Source organism: Tasmannia lanceolata, unplaced genomic scaffold (assembly GCF_043159265.1).
Source record: "Tasmannia lanceolata isolate RefF3 unplaced genomic scaffold, GAP_Taslan_0.1 ptg000018l, whole genome shotgun sequence".
NCBI lineage: Eukaryota > Viridiplantae > Streptophyta > Magnoliopsida > Canellales > Winteraceae > Tasmannia > Tasmannia lanceolata.
Window position 1 is genome coordinate 1,098,597 of NW_027518695.1, and position 16,239 is coordinate 1,114,835.

General features: G+C 36.6%; 1 protein-coding gene across 2 annotated transcripts; it reads left to right on the forward strand.

Annotated features, from left to right (window-relative positions):
* Positions 1-830: 830 nt before the first annotated feature.
* LOC143850741 (acetyl-CoA acetyltransferase 2-like) lies at positions 831-14,806 on the forward strand. Of its 2 annotated transcripts, none has more exons than XM_077359980.1 (15): positions 831-913; positions 1,810-1,865; positions 2,930-3,028; positions 3,131-3,304; positions 3,385-3,490; positions 4,012-4,150; positions 6,260-6,337; positions 6,425-6,490; positions 8,945-9,030; positions 12,496-12,595; positions 12,874-12,984; positions 13,107-13,148; positions 14,117-14,203; positions 14,455-14,556; positions 14,673-14,806. In XM_077359980.1, the coding sequence occupies exons 2-14, from the start codon at positions 1,823-1,825 to the stop codon at positions 14,542-14,544; spliced, it is 1,221 nt and encodes a 406-aa protein (XP_077216095.1). In that variant the 5' UTR covers positions 831-913; positions 1,810-1,822; the 3' UTR covers positions 14,545-14,556; positions 14,673-14,806. The 2 variants fall into 2 exon arrangements, with proteins under 2 accessions (XP_077216095.1, XP_077216094.1); XM_077359979.1 differs by having other exon boundaries at positions 14,455-14,540.
* The last annotated feature ends 1,433 nt before the right edge of the window (positions 14,807-16,239 follow it).

Here is a 16,239-nt window from a genome sequence, read left to right on the forward strand (position 1 = left end):
CTCATGCGATCTTCGCCTCATCCCGAACGGACATTCCATTTGTAATTTGAACAATTAAGAAAAATCAGTGGTTAAGATCATCCAATCAAGATGTTCTCAAAACTAGAAATGCATTTATCATTTTATTGCTTGTGAGATCATGTGGGACCCACTTGATGGGCAGCTCGGATTATTTCAACAACCTCGTATAAGGAGCAGATAGGCCCCAAGTGGCCCATAGCGGTGGAAGTATTGTGAATTTTTCACCCGCACGAGTGGTGGTAGCACTCAGTGCTTCTAGTAAATAATTTGACTGGTCTGGTCATACCTGGCGACTGATAAGTGATAACTCTCTCTCTCTAAAAAAAATCACTTTTAAAAAGAGAAACCATTCACGAAATCTTTTTCAATTTTTCGCTTGTGTTGGTAAGAAACTGCCATCTAAGAGTATCAAACATGAACAACGTATCAGAGTTGTATAAGACCCTCTTTCTTTCTTTTATCTTATAAAGACCCTTTATTTATTTAATTTGATGTGCATTTTCTCAATTTCTTGGGGGCTATATAATTCATTTGAAAAAAATCTTAACGGATGATCTAGCCCAAACTAAATCAACGGCCTTGATTGCATAACATTGTCTGTGGCTAGCCCAAACTTAATCAACGCCCTTGATTACATAAATCTCACTTGGTAGACCCATGCAATGCATTTAAGTAAATGATTACCGGATATGGTAAGTCAATAAATGTTTTTACAGGGGCATTTTAATAAGGTGGTCTGCGTGTAATTTCCTGCTTAATTAGCCAAATGCAACCTTTCTTATCTCGACGATTCGGGTATATATATATCTCTGTATGATTTGCTGACTCTCTCGCTCTCTCTCTCTCTCTCTCTCTCTCTCTCTCTCTCTCTCTGTAAAAACCCGAAGAAAAGGTGAGGCCTGTGTTCTTCAAAATCCCTACAAATCCTCTTCTGAAATCTCTACTTAAAATCCTTGAGCTTTTCCTTTCTTATTCTATTCTTCTTCTTTCTTGTGCTATCACTACTTTCTGCTGGTTTTAGTTGTTTCTCTGCATCTCTAGCGATCCATAGTTATATTCATGTATAGATCTTCATCCATATCCTATAGTTTTCTGGAATTCCTCTAATCAAGAATCTTCTTTTCCTTAATTCAACTGGTTCTTCATTAGATCTTTCCATCTTCCATTTTATTTTTCGATTTTTTCGTAACACTCTGGTATTCCTGTGATCCTTTATGATCAAAACAATTTCATCATTTCTTATTAATCGATTCTTTGCTGTTTTTTAAGGGATTTATTTTCGACACTTAAAAAAGATTATTCCGGTTAGTGTTCTCACTCTGTGTATCTATTTCCCCCATTTTTGAACTCTGTCACATCTTTGAAAATGATTTTCATAATCCAAAACATCTCAGTTTGTGTCTAGTTGAAGAATTTGGATTTTATTTTATTTCTTGAAAAAAAAAAAAAAACTTTATTGTTTCTCAAAATTACATTTTTTTTTTGGTTAGGAGAAAAGAGAAAAGTGTATTTGTTTCTCCAAATTACTCGCTGCTTTTCTGTTTTGATCACAATTTATTCGTAAAAAAGCTTAGATGTAGTAAGATCCGGTAAAAGTTTCACTCCATTTTGCCAATACTTTTTTCATATGTACCATCTCATGATTTTCTTGTGATTCGTTATAAAAGCATCACCTGATTTCCACCGTTGTTTCAGTTCTCATATTACTAATTGAAGGGGATTTTTTTAAAGAATATGTGCTACTTTTGCCGGTTGTATTGTTAATAAGACTGTTTTGATCTCGCGCAGATCTGTTTAAGACATGGCCCCAGCAGCAGCAGCAGCAGATAAATTAAATCCTCGAGGTATAAAACCTTTACGAATTTGTGTTGTGTTTGGTTTCAAATTTTACTTACTTATAGAAATTTAATTCTGAATTTGATGAAATAGTGACCATGTGAGAAAGGTTTGGTGTAAATCACTAAATCCACAGACTTGTATTGGATATGGCTTCAAATCAAAATGGAACTACACTGAGAGTTTAGATAATCTTTGCTTTCATGTTTTCTTTTCCTTACTGTTGTTATTTCTGTTAAATTGCATCAAATTCTGTTTAAAATTTAGAAATATTTACTAAGTTAAAAAATAAAAATAAAAATGATTCCCAGTTTTAGTCTAGACAATAGAATTTATTTACCCTTGTGTGGATACTTGTATTTTTTTCGTTTGAAATTTTACAAATTGTAAAATTTCCAAGCTTCTTGTTGCGGTTTATGAGCTTTGAGCTTATTAAAAAAATTTCTTCCAAGTATTTTCTTCTTTTATATGGATTTTCCCTTATGGCTTGTAGTATTTGTAATTTTGTTTTCCTATGAATAGTTGTCTGGGGCTTGGTTTCAGATATAAATTTATTGAAATTACACCCTCCTTGATTCCTTTAGTTCTCTTTTTGTGTATGTGTGTTAGAGGTTGTTTGTTTATTAATAAAATAGGCCACCATTAAAAAAAATGTATCTTATTAGAAGAGAATACCTGGTATCTTGGTCTCAGCTGTTGACAGAGGAGTTTTTAAATCGCTGCCTGAATGTGGCTCTGTCTTACCTTCATTTTTCTTACTTACACCAAACTTTTCTGATTTGGTTTTTTGTTTGACATTTTAAAACTTGTCGAAAACTGTACTAGATGGATGTAATAGTCGCCCCTTTCTTATCATAATCTGATTCCAATTTATTTTTTCTTTGCATTTGTTTGTTTCTTTTCCTCTTATCTGCCAAACTTGTGACTTCTTTTGGTCTCATAAAATGATAATGGCATTTTCTAATTTATCTATATAAAAGAAAATTGTTTTTTTTTACAAAAACTCATACAGTTTTTTCATTTTCTTGGATGATTGTTGTAATGCTTAATTTTCATGGATTCTCTTGGGCAGATGTCTGTGTTGTTGGTGTTGCCCGTACACCAATGGGAGGATTTCTTGGTTGCCTTTCATCTTTATCTGCTACGAAACTAGGGTCTATTGCTATTGAGTGTAAGATTATCTCACATTTATTCAGTTTCTTCGTTTTGTTGTTGTAACATACTGGCATCACTATAATTTTCATCTGAAATATTGTTGCATTTTGACTTATAGGTGCTCTTAAAAGGGCGAATGTTGATCCTAATCTTGTACAAGAGGTTTTCTTTGGAAATGTTTTAAGCGCAAATTTGGGGCAGGCTCCTGCTAGACAGGCTGCATTAGGTGCAGGGATACCAAATACAGTGGTTTGCACCACCATTAATAAAGTCTGTGCCTCAGGAATGAAGGGTATGCCACTATCTTTTGAACATGGTGCTTGTCTTTTGAGATCCTAATGATACTAATATGTTCTTTTTCTTTCTCCGCAGCAACAATGCTTGCTGCACAGAGTATCCAGTTGGGTATTAATGATGTTGTGGTGGCTGGTGGTATGGAAAGCATGTCAAATGCTCCTAAGTATTTGGCAGAGGCAAGGTTAATGCTCTTTCTTTTCTCAAGTTTGAGTTTATCTGCTTTTTTCCTTCTTTGGTGGGGTTCATGTATATGGATGCAAACTTGCATTATGAAGGAAGAAAATTTGCAATGCTTAATGGTATCTTGGCAATCACAACATGTAATAGAGCATGAAAAGTGATATTACTGGACTATCATTCAAGTATATGAGCATGAAAAGTGAAGTCAAAATAGTGCAAAAGTACGATGAACCTGAATATTATTCTAATTTTTTCTTATTATGAGGGTTATACGAGTTTAGGTGCTACTTTTGTCTTGCTTGATGAAGACCACGAAACATGTGAATAACCAACCATAACGACATTGCTGCCCTTGTCACTATATTTTTGTCATGTTTGTGATGGCATGTGGGTTTAATTTAGTGATGTTGGAGTTCAGTAAATGTTACTATTTTATCTCACAATTAGCAACATGTCTTCCTAACATATAGTATAGGGTAAGAAATATCTTTACTAAACTATCCTATTATTTTCCACACACAGGAAGGGATCTCGATTTGGACATGATACTATAATTGATGGGATGCTCAAGGATGGACTTTGGGATGTTTATAATGATTATGCCATGGGCTCATGTGCTGAACTGTGTGCAGATCAACATGCAATAACAAGAGATGAGCAGGTATTGTTTACAGCCATCTATAATGTCTAATTTTGCTTTTCAGGGTTTCTGTGCCAAGTATATCAACTCTTTTATCTTTAAGTGGCCATGTGTCAGTTTTACCACCTTCATTTTACCCATGTAAGACCCTCTCATATTTGAGGAAATATATAAGTTTTTAGATGCATCTTCATTTATATGCCAATTACTTTCAATGATCTCAAAGTCCATATGAAAACCATGCAATGAAACATTCAAAACTATCCACCAGGGCTCGTATATGCTTGGGTACAAGAGTTGATGAAGAAGCATGTTCTGATAATAAGGTGCCTCAACACCTTTTTCCTTTTTTTCTTTTTTTTGTTTGAAAGATATTATAATCTTTATCAAAAAGGGATATGAGGGAACACAGTCATAGTTGCCGGAAACTCCTTGCGTGGGTGGGAAACCCGTTTCCCCTAAAACACGTTTCTCGGGGGTGGGAAACTCGTTTCCCCTAAAACGAGGGAAACACTTTTCAGAAACGTTTCCAAAATATGATATAAAATTTGAGAAATGCTTCTGAAACACATGGGAAAACATATAGAAAACTTATGCAAATAATGTGTAAACGCGTGATAAACATATGCAACACTCGTAGAAAACGCATATGAAACGTGTAGGAAACATGTGTGGAACTTATGAAAATCATTTTGGAAAAAACACATCATTTCCTAGGACGTTTCTCGTACGATTTTTCTATTTTTTCTCGTTTCTCGTTTCCCCTGTATTTTTTTTTTCACGCGTTTCCCGTTTCCGTTTTCCGAATTCGTTTCCCACCTTGGTAACTATGGTCTAAATTAAGTAGCTTGAAATGAAATGAGATGGACCGAAGACCATCTGACAAGTAAATAAAGTAGCCGAATCCCTTTATCAGCACAAAGCCTTCTAAGACGATCAGAAAGTGACAAGTTAGGAACAATCAAGAGCCACCGGGCTCCCTGTTTACAGGAGGTGCCTCCATCCCCTAAGCTACATGCAGTTCATGATTTCAAGATACATAAAATCTTCTTCTAAAAATCCAACGGAACATGAAAATAGCAAAGACCTATTATTCTCAGCCTTGTCACCAACTCTCACTGTCAGATTGCCATCTGATGTATCCTCCAAGCCTTGCCTTTCCACAATTCTTACTTCCTACCCATTCCGCTGACCACCTGGGGCAACTTCTTCTCCTGCAAACTCTGCCACCTGGTAGTTCAAATAATTTCACTTAAAGCGTTTTCAGTCCCCGGGTTTCCAAAGGGGAGGTGTTCCAGCCTCTCGAGCTCTTCTTTCCAGAATTCCTGCTTCCAAGAATCATCCAGGCTTCTCCTTATCAGCTGTCAGAATACAATCTCAGGCATAAATATACAAGACAGAGCATGTTCACCTGTGGGATCAAGTTGCCAAGTTAAAACTGAAAGCGCCTCCATGGCTAGTGCATTTATAAAATGTGCTATTGGATAGACTCAGATGGTACTTGCCTACATGTGTTTGATGAAATCATATCTGTGATGAACTTCCTATGGGCTCTTATAGAACTTCCAACAGGCTCCTATTCTTGCTGATTTTCATTTCTTGGGATTTTCTTTGGTAATCTCAAAATTACTTTGATCGCAAGACACTTTTTAAATGATAAAGAATTCAGTGCATGAGTCATTCTCGTGTTGATTTTACTGTTATGCAATGATTTTATAACTTATTAAAGAAGACTGACATTTGATCTTAATTGCCAAAATTTGACTATGGATGCTTTCCAACTTCCTCTCCACTCCTTTTAGACATTTTTGGTCATGGAATACAGAAGTTTCTTAATATGAGAAGCTTTGGGCACTTTTTAGTGTTTGGAGGAGTTTTATGCATCAATTGGCCAATTCTTGATTCTTGGCTTTTATTCTGTGTTATACTTCTTGCTTTGGATTCTACTATTTCTTTAAAACTGATTTTTTTTGTGAATTTTCACCTTCAGTTGAATGCAATTGCGTTCTGTTGCCTTCCGATCATTGTGTTGTACTAGTCAAAATAATTATGATAGCTAAATCTTGTAAATTCTGGTTTTGAGTTTGTCTAGAAGCTTGGAACTGAATTGTCTGTTAATGACTCCTTCAGGATGCTTTTGCCATTCAAAGCTTTGAGCGTGGCATTGCTGCTCAAAATAGTGGTGCCTTTGCGTGGGAAATAGTTCCGGTAAGAATTATACTTTTACAGTGAATGGAAACAAAATATTTGATATATGGCTAGTTGTCATTTATTTCCACGACTTCTACCATGCAGGTTGAAATTCCTGGGGGGAGAGGAAAACCATTCACACTTGTTGACAAGGATGAAGGCCCAACAAAGGTAATGACAACTGATCGTTATGGGAAAACCATGTTTCAATTTATTTTCCATGCTATCTTGCCATTTGTAGATCGTATATTTGTTTTTCAGATTTTTGTTGTGCTTTTCTCATTGTAGGAATTTTGGGACAAAGGCTTAGTTGAGTTGAGTTTTCTCATTGTAGGAAACTATTGGTAATTGTTAAAGTATAAAAGATTAAATACTGCCCTTCTCCAACAGCTTAAGCTTTTGGAGAAGTCGGTAAGTTTCTAACATGGTATCAGAGCCAAAGGTCTCGAGTTCAAACCTCCCTTGAGTTGAGTTTTCTCATTGTAGGAAACTATTGGTAATTGTTAAAGTATAAAAGATTAAATACTGCCCTTCTCCAACAGCTTAAGCTTTTGGAGAATTCGGTAAGTTTCTAACATGGTATCAGAGCCAAAGGTCTCGAGTTCAAACCTCCCCGATGTCAAAAAATAAAAATCCACATGCAATGGCCAGCCCAAGGTGGGACCACATGTGCCACATGTTTTCCAAGTGGGCCACACGTGAGGGGGAGTGCCGAAGTATACAATATTAAATACTGCCCTTCTCCAACAGCTTAAACTTTTGGAGAAGTTGGTAAGTTTCTAACAGTAATGTTTATGTTAATTCAAGAGTAGTTAACTCTGTGCATGGAAGGTATATTGCTTTTCTTACAGATTCTGTTCCTGTATTTCAAGGCTGGAATCAGATTGATACTGTCTCTACGGGGATGAAAACGAGAGGGTTGCAAAAACGAATAAAAAATTATATTTCCAACTATGTGGGGTTGAAGATGAGAGGGCTGCAAAAATGAATAAAAAATTATATTTCCCTCCAAATTGTTTGTTTAACAAAGTTACATTGCTTGTTTGACTGGGTTTCATTTTACGATACAACACAATGGCACACCCTATAAATATGATTATGTAAACCAAAAATTCAAAGTATGGAACTGGTGGAAAGCACGACAATGTAGTCCAAGCTATCATGGGATCTTGTTTGTTAGTTCTAGATTTTGAGGATCTAGGTTCCCACACAATTCAGTGGTCAGAGTCTAAGAGTCACTAAGAAGATTCGGAAGAAATGCCAGAAGAAACACATTTTAAACAAAAAACTTGAGGGAAGACAAGAATTTCACATTCAGTACCATCAGGCAAGCCTGTGTCCATCATGTACGTCTCACTTCAATGACCTACTTCACCGTATATAAAGAACTTATCAAATTCTAGAGCCCTCGCAAGTCCACTAAGCTTCAGAAGTCGCTCTTAATTTATACTCTCAAATTTACAGTGGATCTGTCAGTAACTGTGTTTATACATGTCTGTGATTACATTGTCTCATTTATTGGGGAGTTGTTCACCTGATACCTAATGGTTATTAAGCCTGTGATATTTGGAACATAGTTACCGGATTCGTCATCCGACCGGCGATCCGGGGTCGCACGATCCCAAACGTGGTTCCATAGCGACCCGGATCGCAAAAAATGACGACCCGCAGTGACCCGCGGGAGAGAAAGAGAGAGATACAGATAGACTAAGGAAGAGATGGAGAGAGAGCTACAAATTTAATATATTTTGGGTTGGATTAGAACTAGAGCTTTCTTTTTGAAAAAAATATGTAGGGCATACATGATGTTTTTTTTTATTTTGTTTATTAGATGGATGTAATATGGACTATGGAAGGATATTCATATATTCCAAAGGGAACTTTCTTTATGAAAAAATATGTATGACATACATTAGGTTTTTATATTATGTGTATTAAATGTATGTAGTGTGTACTATGGAATAATATTCTTGTAAAAATATATGAAATTATACATGTGTGTGTGACTCCGAATTAGCACTCCAAATTGACCCGTGATCCCGAATAGCGAACCAACATTGCATACCCTCATTGTACCATGTAGCGGGCTACCATCGTACCCCGTACCCGTTTCCGTACCACGTACCGGAACGAATTGCATTCCAAGTAACATTGATTTGGAAATGCCTTCCTTTCCGGTAGCAATCATTTCTTATACAATAGACTATTTTTCTAACGTGTATGCAATTTTCTTATCTTTTTCATGTCAGCTATCTGTGTTGCAATGACTGAGTTGGCAGTTTAATTTTTATTATGCTTGATTACGCATTTTCCAAATTTTTATATGTGCATATGCCCAATAAAACAGAAAAGAATTGTACCAGACACAAATATTGTAATTGTTGTTTTGAACATGTAGAGACAAATTAAGAAAGCTTGACCACCCGATGAATTGCAGATTTCTCAAATTTGTTGTCTTTCTTCGTATCCTGTACAACTTGTGAATTAAGTGTCTGGCTGTTAAAATGATTTACCAAAGGAATGTAAAAGTCTTGATCTTGTTCTTTTTATTCATTCCTTTTTGTAGCTGGTGTTTGGCTCCCACATTAACATATATATCAACTTGTTGCCTTTCTGTTGTGCCAGTTTGATCCTGCCAAACTAAGGAAACTCCGGCCAAGTTTTAAGGACAATGGAGGTTCTGTTACTGCTGGTAATGCGTCTAGCATAAGGTCGGTATATTCCATCCTATACACATTTTGATATTTTCTTATATATATACTTATATATATATATATATATATATATATATATATATATATAGAGAGAGAGAGAGAGAAGGGGTTAACCTCATATAACTTATATGAGGTGGCGCTCACAAAACATAAGGGGCCCACATTGTTAGGATGATCCAAAGCATTCATTTGATAGATAGGGTGTGTACAAAAAATCAGCTCCATTGGATCATCTTAACCCATCCAAAAGTGGAGGGCAAAGTGGATAGACACTTTTTGCCCACAAATCTACCCATTTTTTCCTCCACTTTTGGAGGGGTTAGGATGATCCAATAGAGCTGATTTTTGGTACACACCCTATCTATGATGGGGCCTTGCAAATGAATGGTTTGGATCATCCAAACAAAGTGGGCGCCTTATGTTTTGTGAGTGCCACCTCATATAAGCTTATATGAGGTTAACCTCAGGAACTCTATTCTCATATATATACATATATATATATATATGTGTGTGTGTGTGTGTGTGTGTGTGTGTGTGAGAGAGAGAGAGAGAGAGAGAGAGAAGTGTTCATGCGCAGCTGCTCAGATAGCTTATCTGAGCTGCTGCTTCAAAAACTCATGTGGCCCCACATTTTTTGGGATATCCAAAGCATTCATTTGGAAGGCCCTTCCATGGATAGGGTGTGTACCAAAAATGAGCCATTTAGGATCATCCTAACCCTGCCATTTGTGGAGGGAAAAATGGTCAGAAACAGTGTCTATCCATTTTCCCCTCCACCTTTGATTGGGTTAGGATGATCCTATAGGGCTGATTTTTGGTACACACCCTATCCATGGAAGGGCCTTTCAAATGAATGCTTTGGATCACGCCAAAAATGTGGGCCACATGAGTTTTTGAAGGAGATGCTCAGATAAGCTATCTGAGCAGCTGTGTAGAAACACTATTCTCTCTCTCTCTCTCTCTCTCTCTCTCTATATATATATATATATATATATATATATATATATATAGTAGAAGAGAAAAGGAGAGAATTATTTGAATTTCTCCCAAAATTCTAATAAAATTACACATCACTTTTTTTTACTCTTTTTTAACAAAGGCACCCATTCAACCCACATATTTTCAATCCTACCCCCCCCCTGTATGCTTTTTAACAAAGGCACCCATTAAAGCCACATAATTTCAATCCTACCCCCCTCCTTTATGCTTTTTTAATAAAAAACAGTGGACAAAGTCAACATAATGACGTTTTTTCTTTGCAAAATTACGGATTGGTTACATTTGTTACATAATACTACGGATTTTTGTGAACATATTACATAATACTACGGATTCAGGACGCCTTTCAAAATATTGACGAACCCGATTATTTTTTAATACAGAACGTATTCATTTAGTACATAATACTATGGATTTCGGCCACCTTTCAAAATATTCCCGGTCCCATTCGAATGCATGGGTTTGGCTATAGATGGTGCGTGAGACCGACCTGTCAAAGCATGAGTGTGAAATACTCCATCGCATCAAATGGGAAAGTGATTAACCATTTATATTTTTCTCGCCCCGTGCTTCGCACGGGTATTTTTACTAGTGTGTATACATATATATATATATATATATATATATATATATATATATATATATGAGAGAACATTTCCTACACACTTGTGTAAGTAAGTTACCTACACACTAGCTTAAAATACAGTGGGGGCCCACATTGTTTAGGTGATCCAAACAATTCATTTGAATGGTCCTCACATAGATAGGGTGTCCACAAAAAATCAGATCCATAGGATCATCCCAACCCTACGATTTGTGGAGGTAAAATGGACGTGTATAAACCTTCACAAATTAGTCCATTTTTTGCCTCCATAGTTTGAATGGTTAGGATGATCCTATGGATCTGATTTTTTGTGGACACCCTATGTGAGGATCATTCAAATGAATGGTTTGGATCACCCAAACAATGTGGGCCCCCACTGTATTTTAAGCTAGTGTGTAGGTAACTTACGTACACAAGTGTATAGGAAATGTTCTCTCATATATATATATATATATGAGGAAAAGGATTGTACACTCGAGCGCACCAAGCTTATGGTGCGCTCGAGTGCCCCATTCACATGGGTCCCACATTTTTTGTGGCGATCCAAACCATTCATGTGCAAGGCCCTGTGATAGATAGGGTGTGTTCGAAAAATCAGCTCCATTGAATCATCGTAACCCCTCCAAAAGTGGAGGGCAAAAATGGGCAGATTTGTGGACAAACAGTGTCTGTCCATTTTGACCTCCACAAATGGATGGGTTAGGATGATCCTATGGAGCTGATTTTTGGCACACACCCCATCTATCATAGGGCCTTTCAAATGAATGCTTTGGATCATCCTAACAAAGTGAGCCCACATGTGATTGGGCACTCGAGCGCACCATAAGCTTGGTGTGCTCGAGCGTTCAATCCTTTTCCTCTCTCTCTCTCTCTCTCTCTCTCTCTCTCTCTCTCTCTATATATATATATATATATATATATATATATATATATATATATATATATATATATTTGGGTAGTTGGTTTGATTGTGTTTACCTGTCAAAGAAATGAATTTTCAGATTAGTTTGTACTTCCTGAAAGGAACCTTCATAATGTATATAAACTAAGAAAAGTACTTCTCAATATTAACCAACTAAGAAAATTATTTCTATATCAGTTCTGCCTTCTGCTAGTCCTCTATGATCCTTACATGTGGCAAAAATGGTTGTTATACCCCAAGTAACTTACCATGTGATTTATCTATAATACACCATTCCTTCTGACTTATTGATGGTTCCTTGAGCCTGATGTATTAACTTTCTTACGATAGTGTTTCTCTATTGGTGCTATTCCAAGTAAATTTATCTTCTATCTTGCTTATGGTGGAGTTTGTAATATATCATTTTATAGTCAAGCAGTTTGCCTTCCTGGACTGGTCTTAAGTGGCTGCTAATTGTAGGCTTTAAAACCTGCATATTGGTCAATGTCATTGGGCCCATTACCAATTGTCAGAGATATTTATGCAGTCTACAATGAATCAAGTGTTTTCTGTCACTACTAGGTTGTTTTGTATTTCCAGTTAGATAATGCAAATGCCGAAACTTCACACATCCGGCCAAATTGACGAATCAGGCTTGAAGTTTTGTAATTTATAGAATTTCCCCTAATTGAATTAAGGGAATACCTTTAAGAGAGATACTTTTTATAATTTGATTTAAGAAAATTTTGCAGTATTTTTGTTATTATATCATAATTTTTAGAGTTCAAAGTTATTCTAAGAATTTTAACCATTTTTGTAATATACGTGATATTTTTTCTCATCTCTAATATCACATTCTTATCTTTATTTTATTTTTGAGTACTGAGAAAGTGATCTTTACTTGCTGGTTAGAGATGAAATTTCATGATCATATGTTTTCTCTAATAATGCCTGGCAGTGATGGTGGTGCTGCATTAGTATTAGTGAGCGGAGAGAAGGCAGTTAAACTAGGACTACAAGTGATTGCAAAGATATCAGGATATGGTGATGCCGCTCAGGTATTTTTGGGAAGACTACAGAACCTTTTTTTTACTGGAAAAGTTCAAACATGCGTATATCAAACGTAGAAATTTCTCTTAAATTGAAAGAAACACTGCTGCCGCATGATAATTTTCATGATAAGTGTCAATGTAAGGGCATTTTTGTTTTTATAGGTGTATTCCTTTCTCATTGAAATCCTGGGTTAGCCAATCATTTAGACTGGAAACTGTGAATTTCTTTTTTCTTCTTCTTCTTCTTTTATGTGATTTGGGCTGAAATAGAACTCACAATGCAGGCACCTGAGTTATTTACTACAACTCCCGCTCTTGCTATACCAAAAGCCATTTCAAATGCTGGCTTGGAGGCTTCTCAAGTTGATTATTATGAAATAAATGAAGCTTTCGCTGTAAGTTCTCGTGTTTTGTTTTAAAATGTTAGTAGAAAATCGCGTGCATATCATGCATGTACAAATAAAATCACATTTACTGATTCTATTATTTTTGCAACCTCTTCAATTTTTGGCTACAGGTTGTGGCTCTGTCAAATCAGAAACTGCTTGGCATTAGTCCTGTAAGTTTTCCTACTTAAGAAAAATAGTCTCTTCAAACTGTAGCTGCATGACTCTTCTTTTTAGGGCCCTACATTCGCTTCCATAACTCATGGTCCCTATATTTCTAAGGTCCTAAAATAGCTTGTTGCAAACTTTCTGTTACTTCTCTCTTTCATGCTTCCTGCCACTTTTGTTTACTAAGCTTTAGAACAATCACTTTCATGTGACCATGTAACCAATGTAGTTGTCTCCAGCTGTTTTGGTTCCAATGTTCCGGCTACTTGGCAAATCCTGATTGTTTCCATCCATTCAGCTCTAACAGAAGGAGACAACGTATTCGAATCTTTTGATTAGATAAAAAAAGGTTTTCACATGTTTGATTGCAAAAGTTTATATTGAAATGTGTAAAAATAGGCAGCGTCTCATGGACAATGCTATTAACACAACTAAAGCAGCAGGAGGTTGAACAGTGGGAGTGGAATGCTCTGAAATCTGAATTGGTTAATCATGGATATTATTTCCTTAACAGAAACGAAATCCATGCTCTAAAAATGCGAGGAGAATGTCCGGACTGTGTTTGGGACATTTGGAAAATGCTTCTCATCTTAACCTTCATGACGAAAGCTCTTAGAGAAGTTTCAGCCATAGGCTTATCTTCTACTAAGCTTGGTTTTATCTACAGCCTAGCTTCAAAAGCTCGGTTATATTTACAATCCTACTTTATTTCTTCAAGCTTCTTTTTTAGTCACAGATCAAACTTGATTCGCTGATTTGCCGTCGACCCAGTTAAGATTGAAACCCACCATGATTGCCTGTTTTAAGCCCACTTACCTTTGCAGTTTTGCTGTATAGAGTCTAAAGCCGTCATTTCTTGGGCATATATCCATTACGCATAGTTGTGGGTCTCCATCAGTTTGCTAGGTGTTTTGGTGCCATGTCTGAACATTTTCCCCCTTTTGTGACTTTCTCAATTTTTTCGTACTTCCAGGACAAGATTAATGTGCATGGCGGAGCTGTAGCCTTGGGGCATCCTCTAGGTTGCAGTGGGGCTCGTATTTTGGTCACACTATTGGGGGTATGTATTCTTATCATGTAGCTCTTATTTGCTCATGTGCTACTCTGCTTAGTTATTTGTGTTTCTTTTCAGCATTTAAATAGTAAGTCGGATACGAGCTTCTCATCATCTCATTCCTGGGTGTTCTTTTCGATGAATTGACGACATTTTTAGCCATTGCATGGGGAGTTTGGGGTTGCCATTTGGGGGGAGCTGGTCCTGATGTTCCAGTTTAAATCTTAACTAATCTAGCATTGATTATGGCATGGCAGGTATTGAGAGAGAAAAATGGAAAATTCGGAGTTGCTGGGGTTTGCAATGGAGGAGGTGGAGCATCTTCACTGGTCCTAGAGCTCATGTAAGGGCTTTGTTCGGTAAGATGTTGGCTAGCTACAAATGTGCTACATTTTTTTGGCACAGTGCCACTGTTGGAAAAGGTAGTAAATTTTTTGGTACCTCGTAGTAATTGATGTCTTATTTATTTATGCAGGCCGGTCGACAGGGTTGAACGTTCCTCTTTATGAGGTTGAGTTTTCTCTTTACATCTTGTAATTTTCCCTTTTTCTAAATAAAAATGTAGCGGATCTCATTAAGAAATATAAGCTTCTCTACTGTTTTACAATCTATCATTTTGGCTATGGAGATTGCACTTATTTTTCTCTATTGAGGAACAACCTATCATTGTAATGTAATGAGGCTCGTCGCTATTACATGGTGTGGTTTGGTTTTGGTCATCTAGACTCTTCACCGTAGATTCCGATTGATTAATTAACTGTGCGGTTTGGATGATCCTAAATCTGTGATCTAGCGACTATGAATGGATAGTAAAAAGCTGCATCCGATGGACCCATACATGCCACGTCACCAGCACAGAAAATAAGAAAAAGTGTCGTAACACCTATACTTTTTTTTCACTCTGTTTGGATTGGTGGAATAACATTTTCACAGAATTTTTTTCTTCTTCTGTGGTTTCAACGTTCTAGTTGGAAATATTATGGTCATGGATTATTTAGAGGGATCATTATAAATTGAACGTCCCTCTAAATAAATCTTGAACTGCAGTGGGAAATTTTGGAGAAAAAAGTTGAACTAGTGCCTCCAAGTGCTGAGAGAGGGGTAGGGCTGGTGAAATGGCTAAAAATCAGGAAACTGGTGTCTCCAAAGTGGTGAGGAGTGGCTAAAATTATGAACAAACATACCACTTGTAGACAGTAATTTATCATGAAAATGCCAGACATGTTCGTAATGTTCTAAAAAAGGGGAAAAAAAAGAACATCGTTGAAAAATTATGCTACCAAAAGCAAGAAAATAGCACGCACTGTGCATGAACATTGTTTGCACAGAAAATATGTGCTTTATGACTAAATTTTTATAAGGTAAAAATAATGGTTAAGCTTAAACTGCAAAAGAAATTTATGTTCATAAGATATTTAATAGCAGTAGAGAAACTTATATGTATTAGATATTTATATTTGCTAGCGTTCATCGCATAAGGCATTTCACGGATGCGCTGTTGCAAGTGAGAGAAGCCACCTTGTGAATGAAGACAACATAAATAAGTTGTGCTCGTAAAATAGTTTCCATAGGCTGATCCTAGCCCTCCCATCTATAGAGGTTTCCATACTTGTTGTTCCTCTTAAGGTGCCCAGAATTCGTCAATATTTTTACAGGTGTCCTGCATTCCTAATATCAAACTTTCCATAATTTAACCCGCAAATAGTGAATAAGGAAAAGTAGTTCCTGATTTACAACCCAACTGGGTTCAACCCGACCCAACCCAACCCGATTTGCAATTTCCTCAACCCGACCCAACCTGATTTCCAATTCGGGTTGGGTTGACCCGATTTGATATGGTACCAATTGTTGACCACCTCAACTCAAGCCGGGTTGTTTTGGATTTTGAGAACCAATAGTATGTCACCAATAATCAGTTTTTAACTCACAATCAGTTCTCAAAATCCAAGCCAAACAGGGACTAACAATTAACAAAGGGAAATGTTATCCTCACTACTATATTTTGATGATCACACTCCTCACTTTATTAAAGTACGGTATGG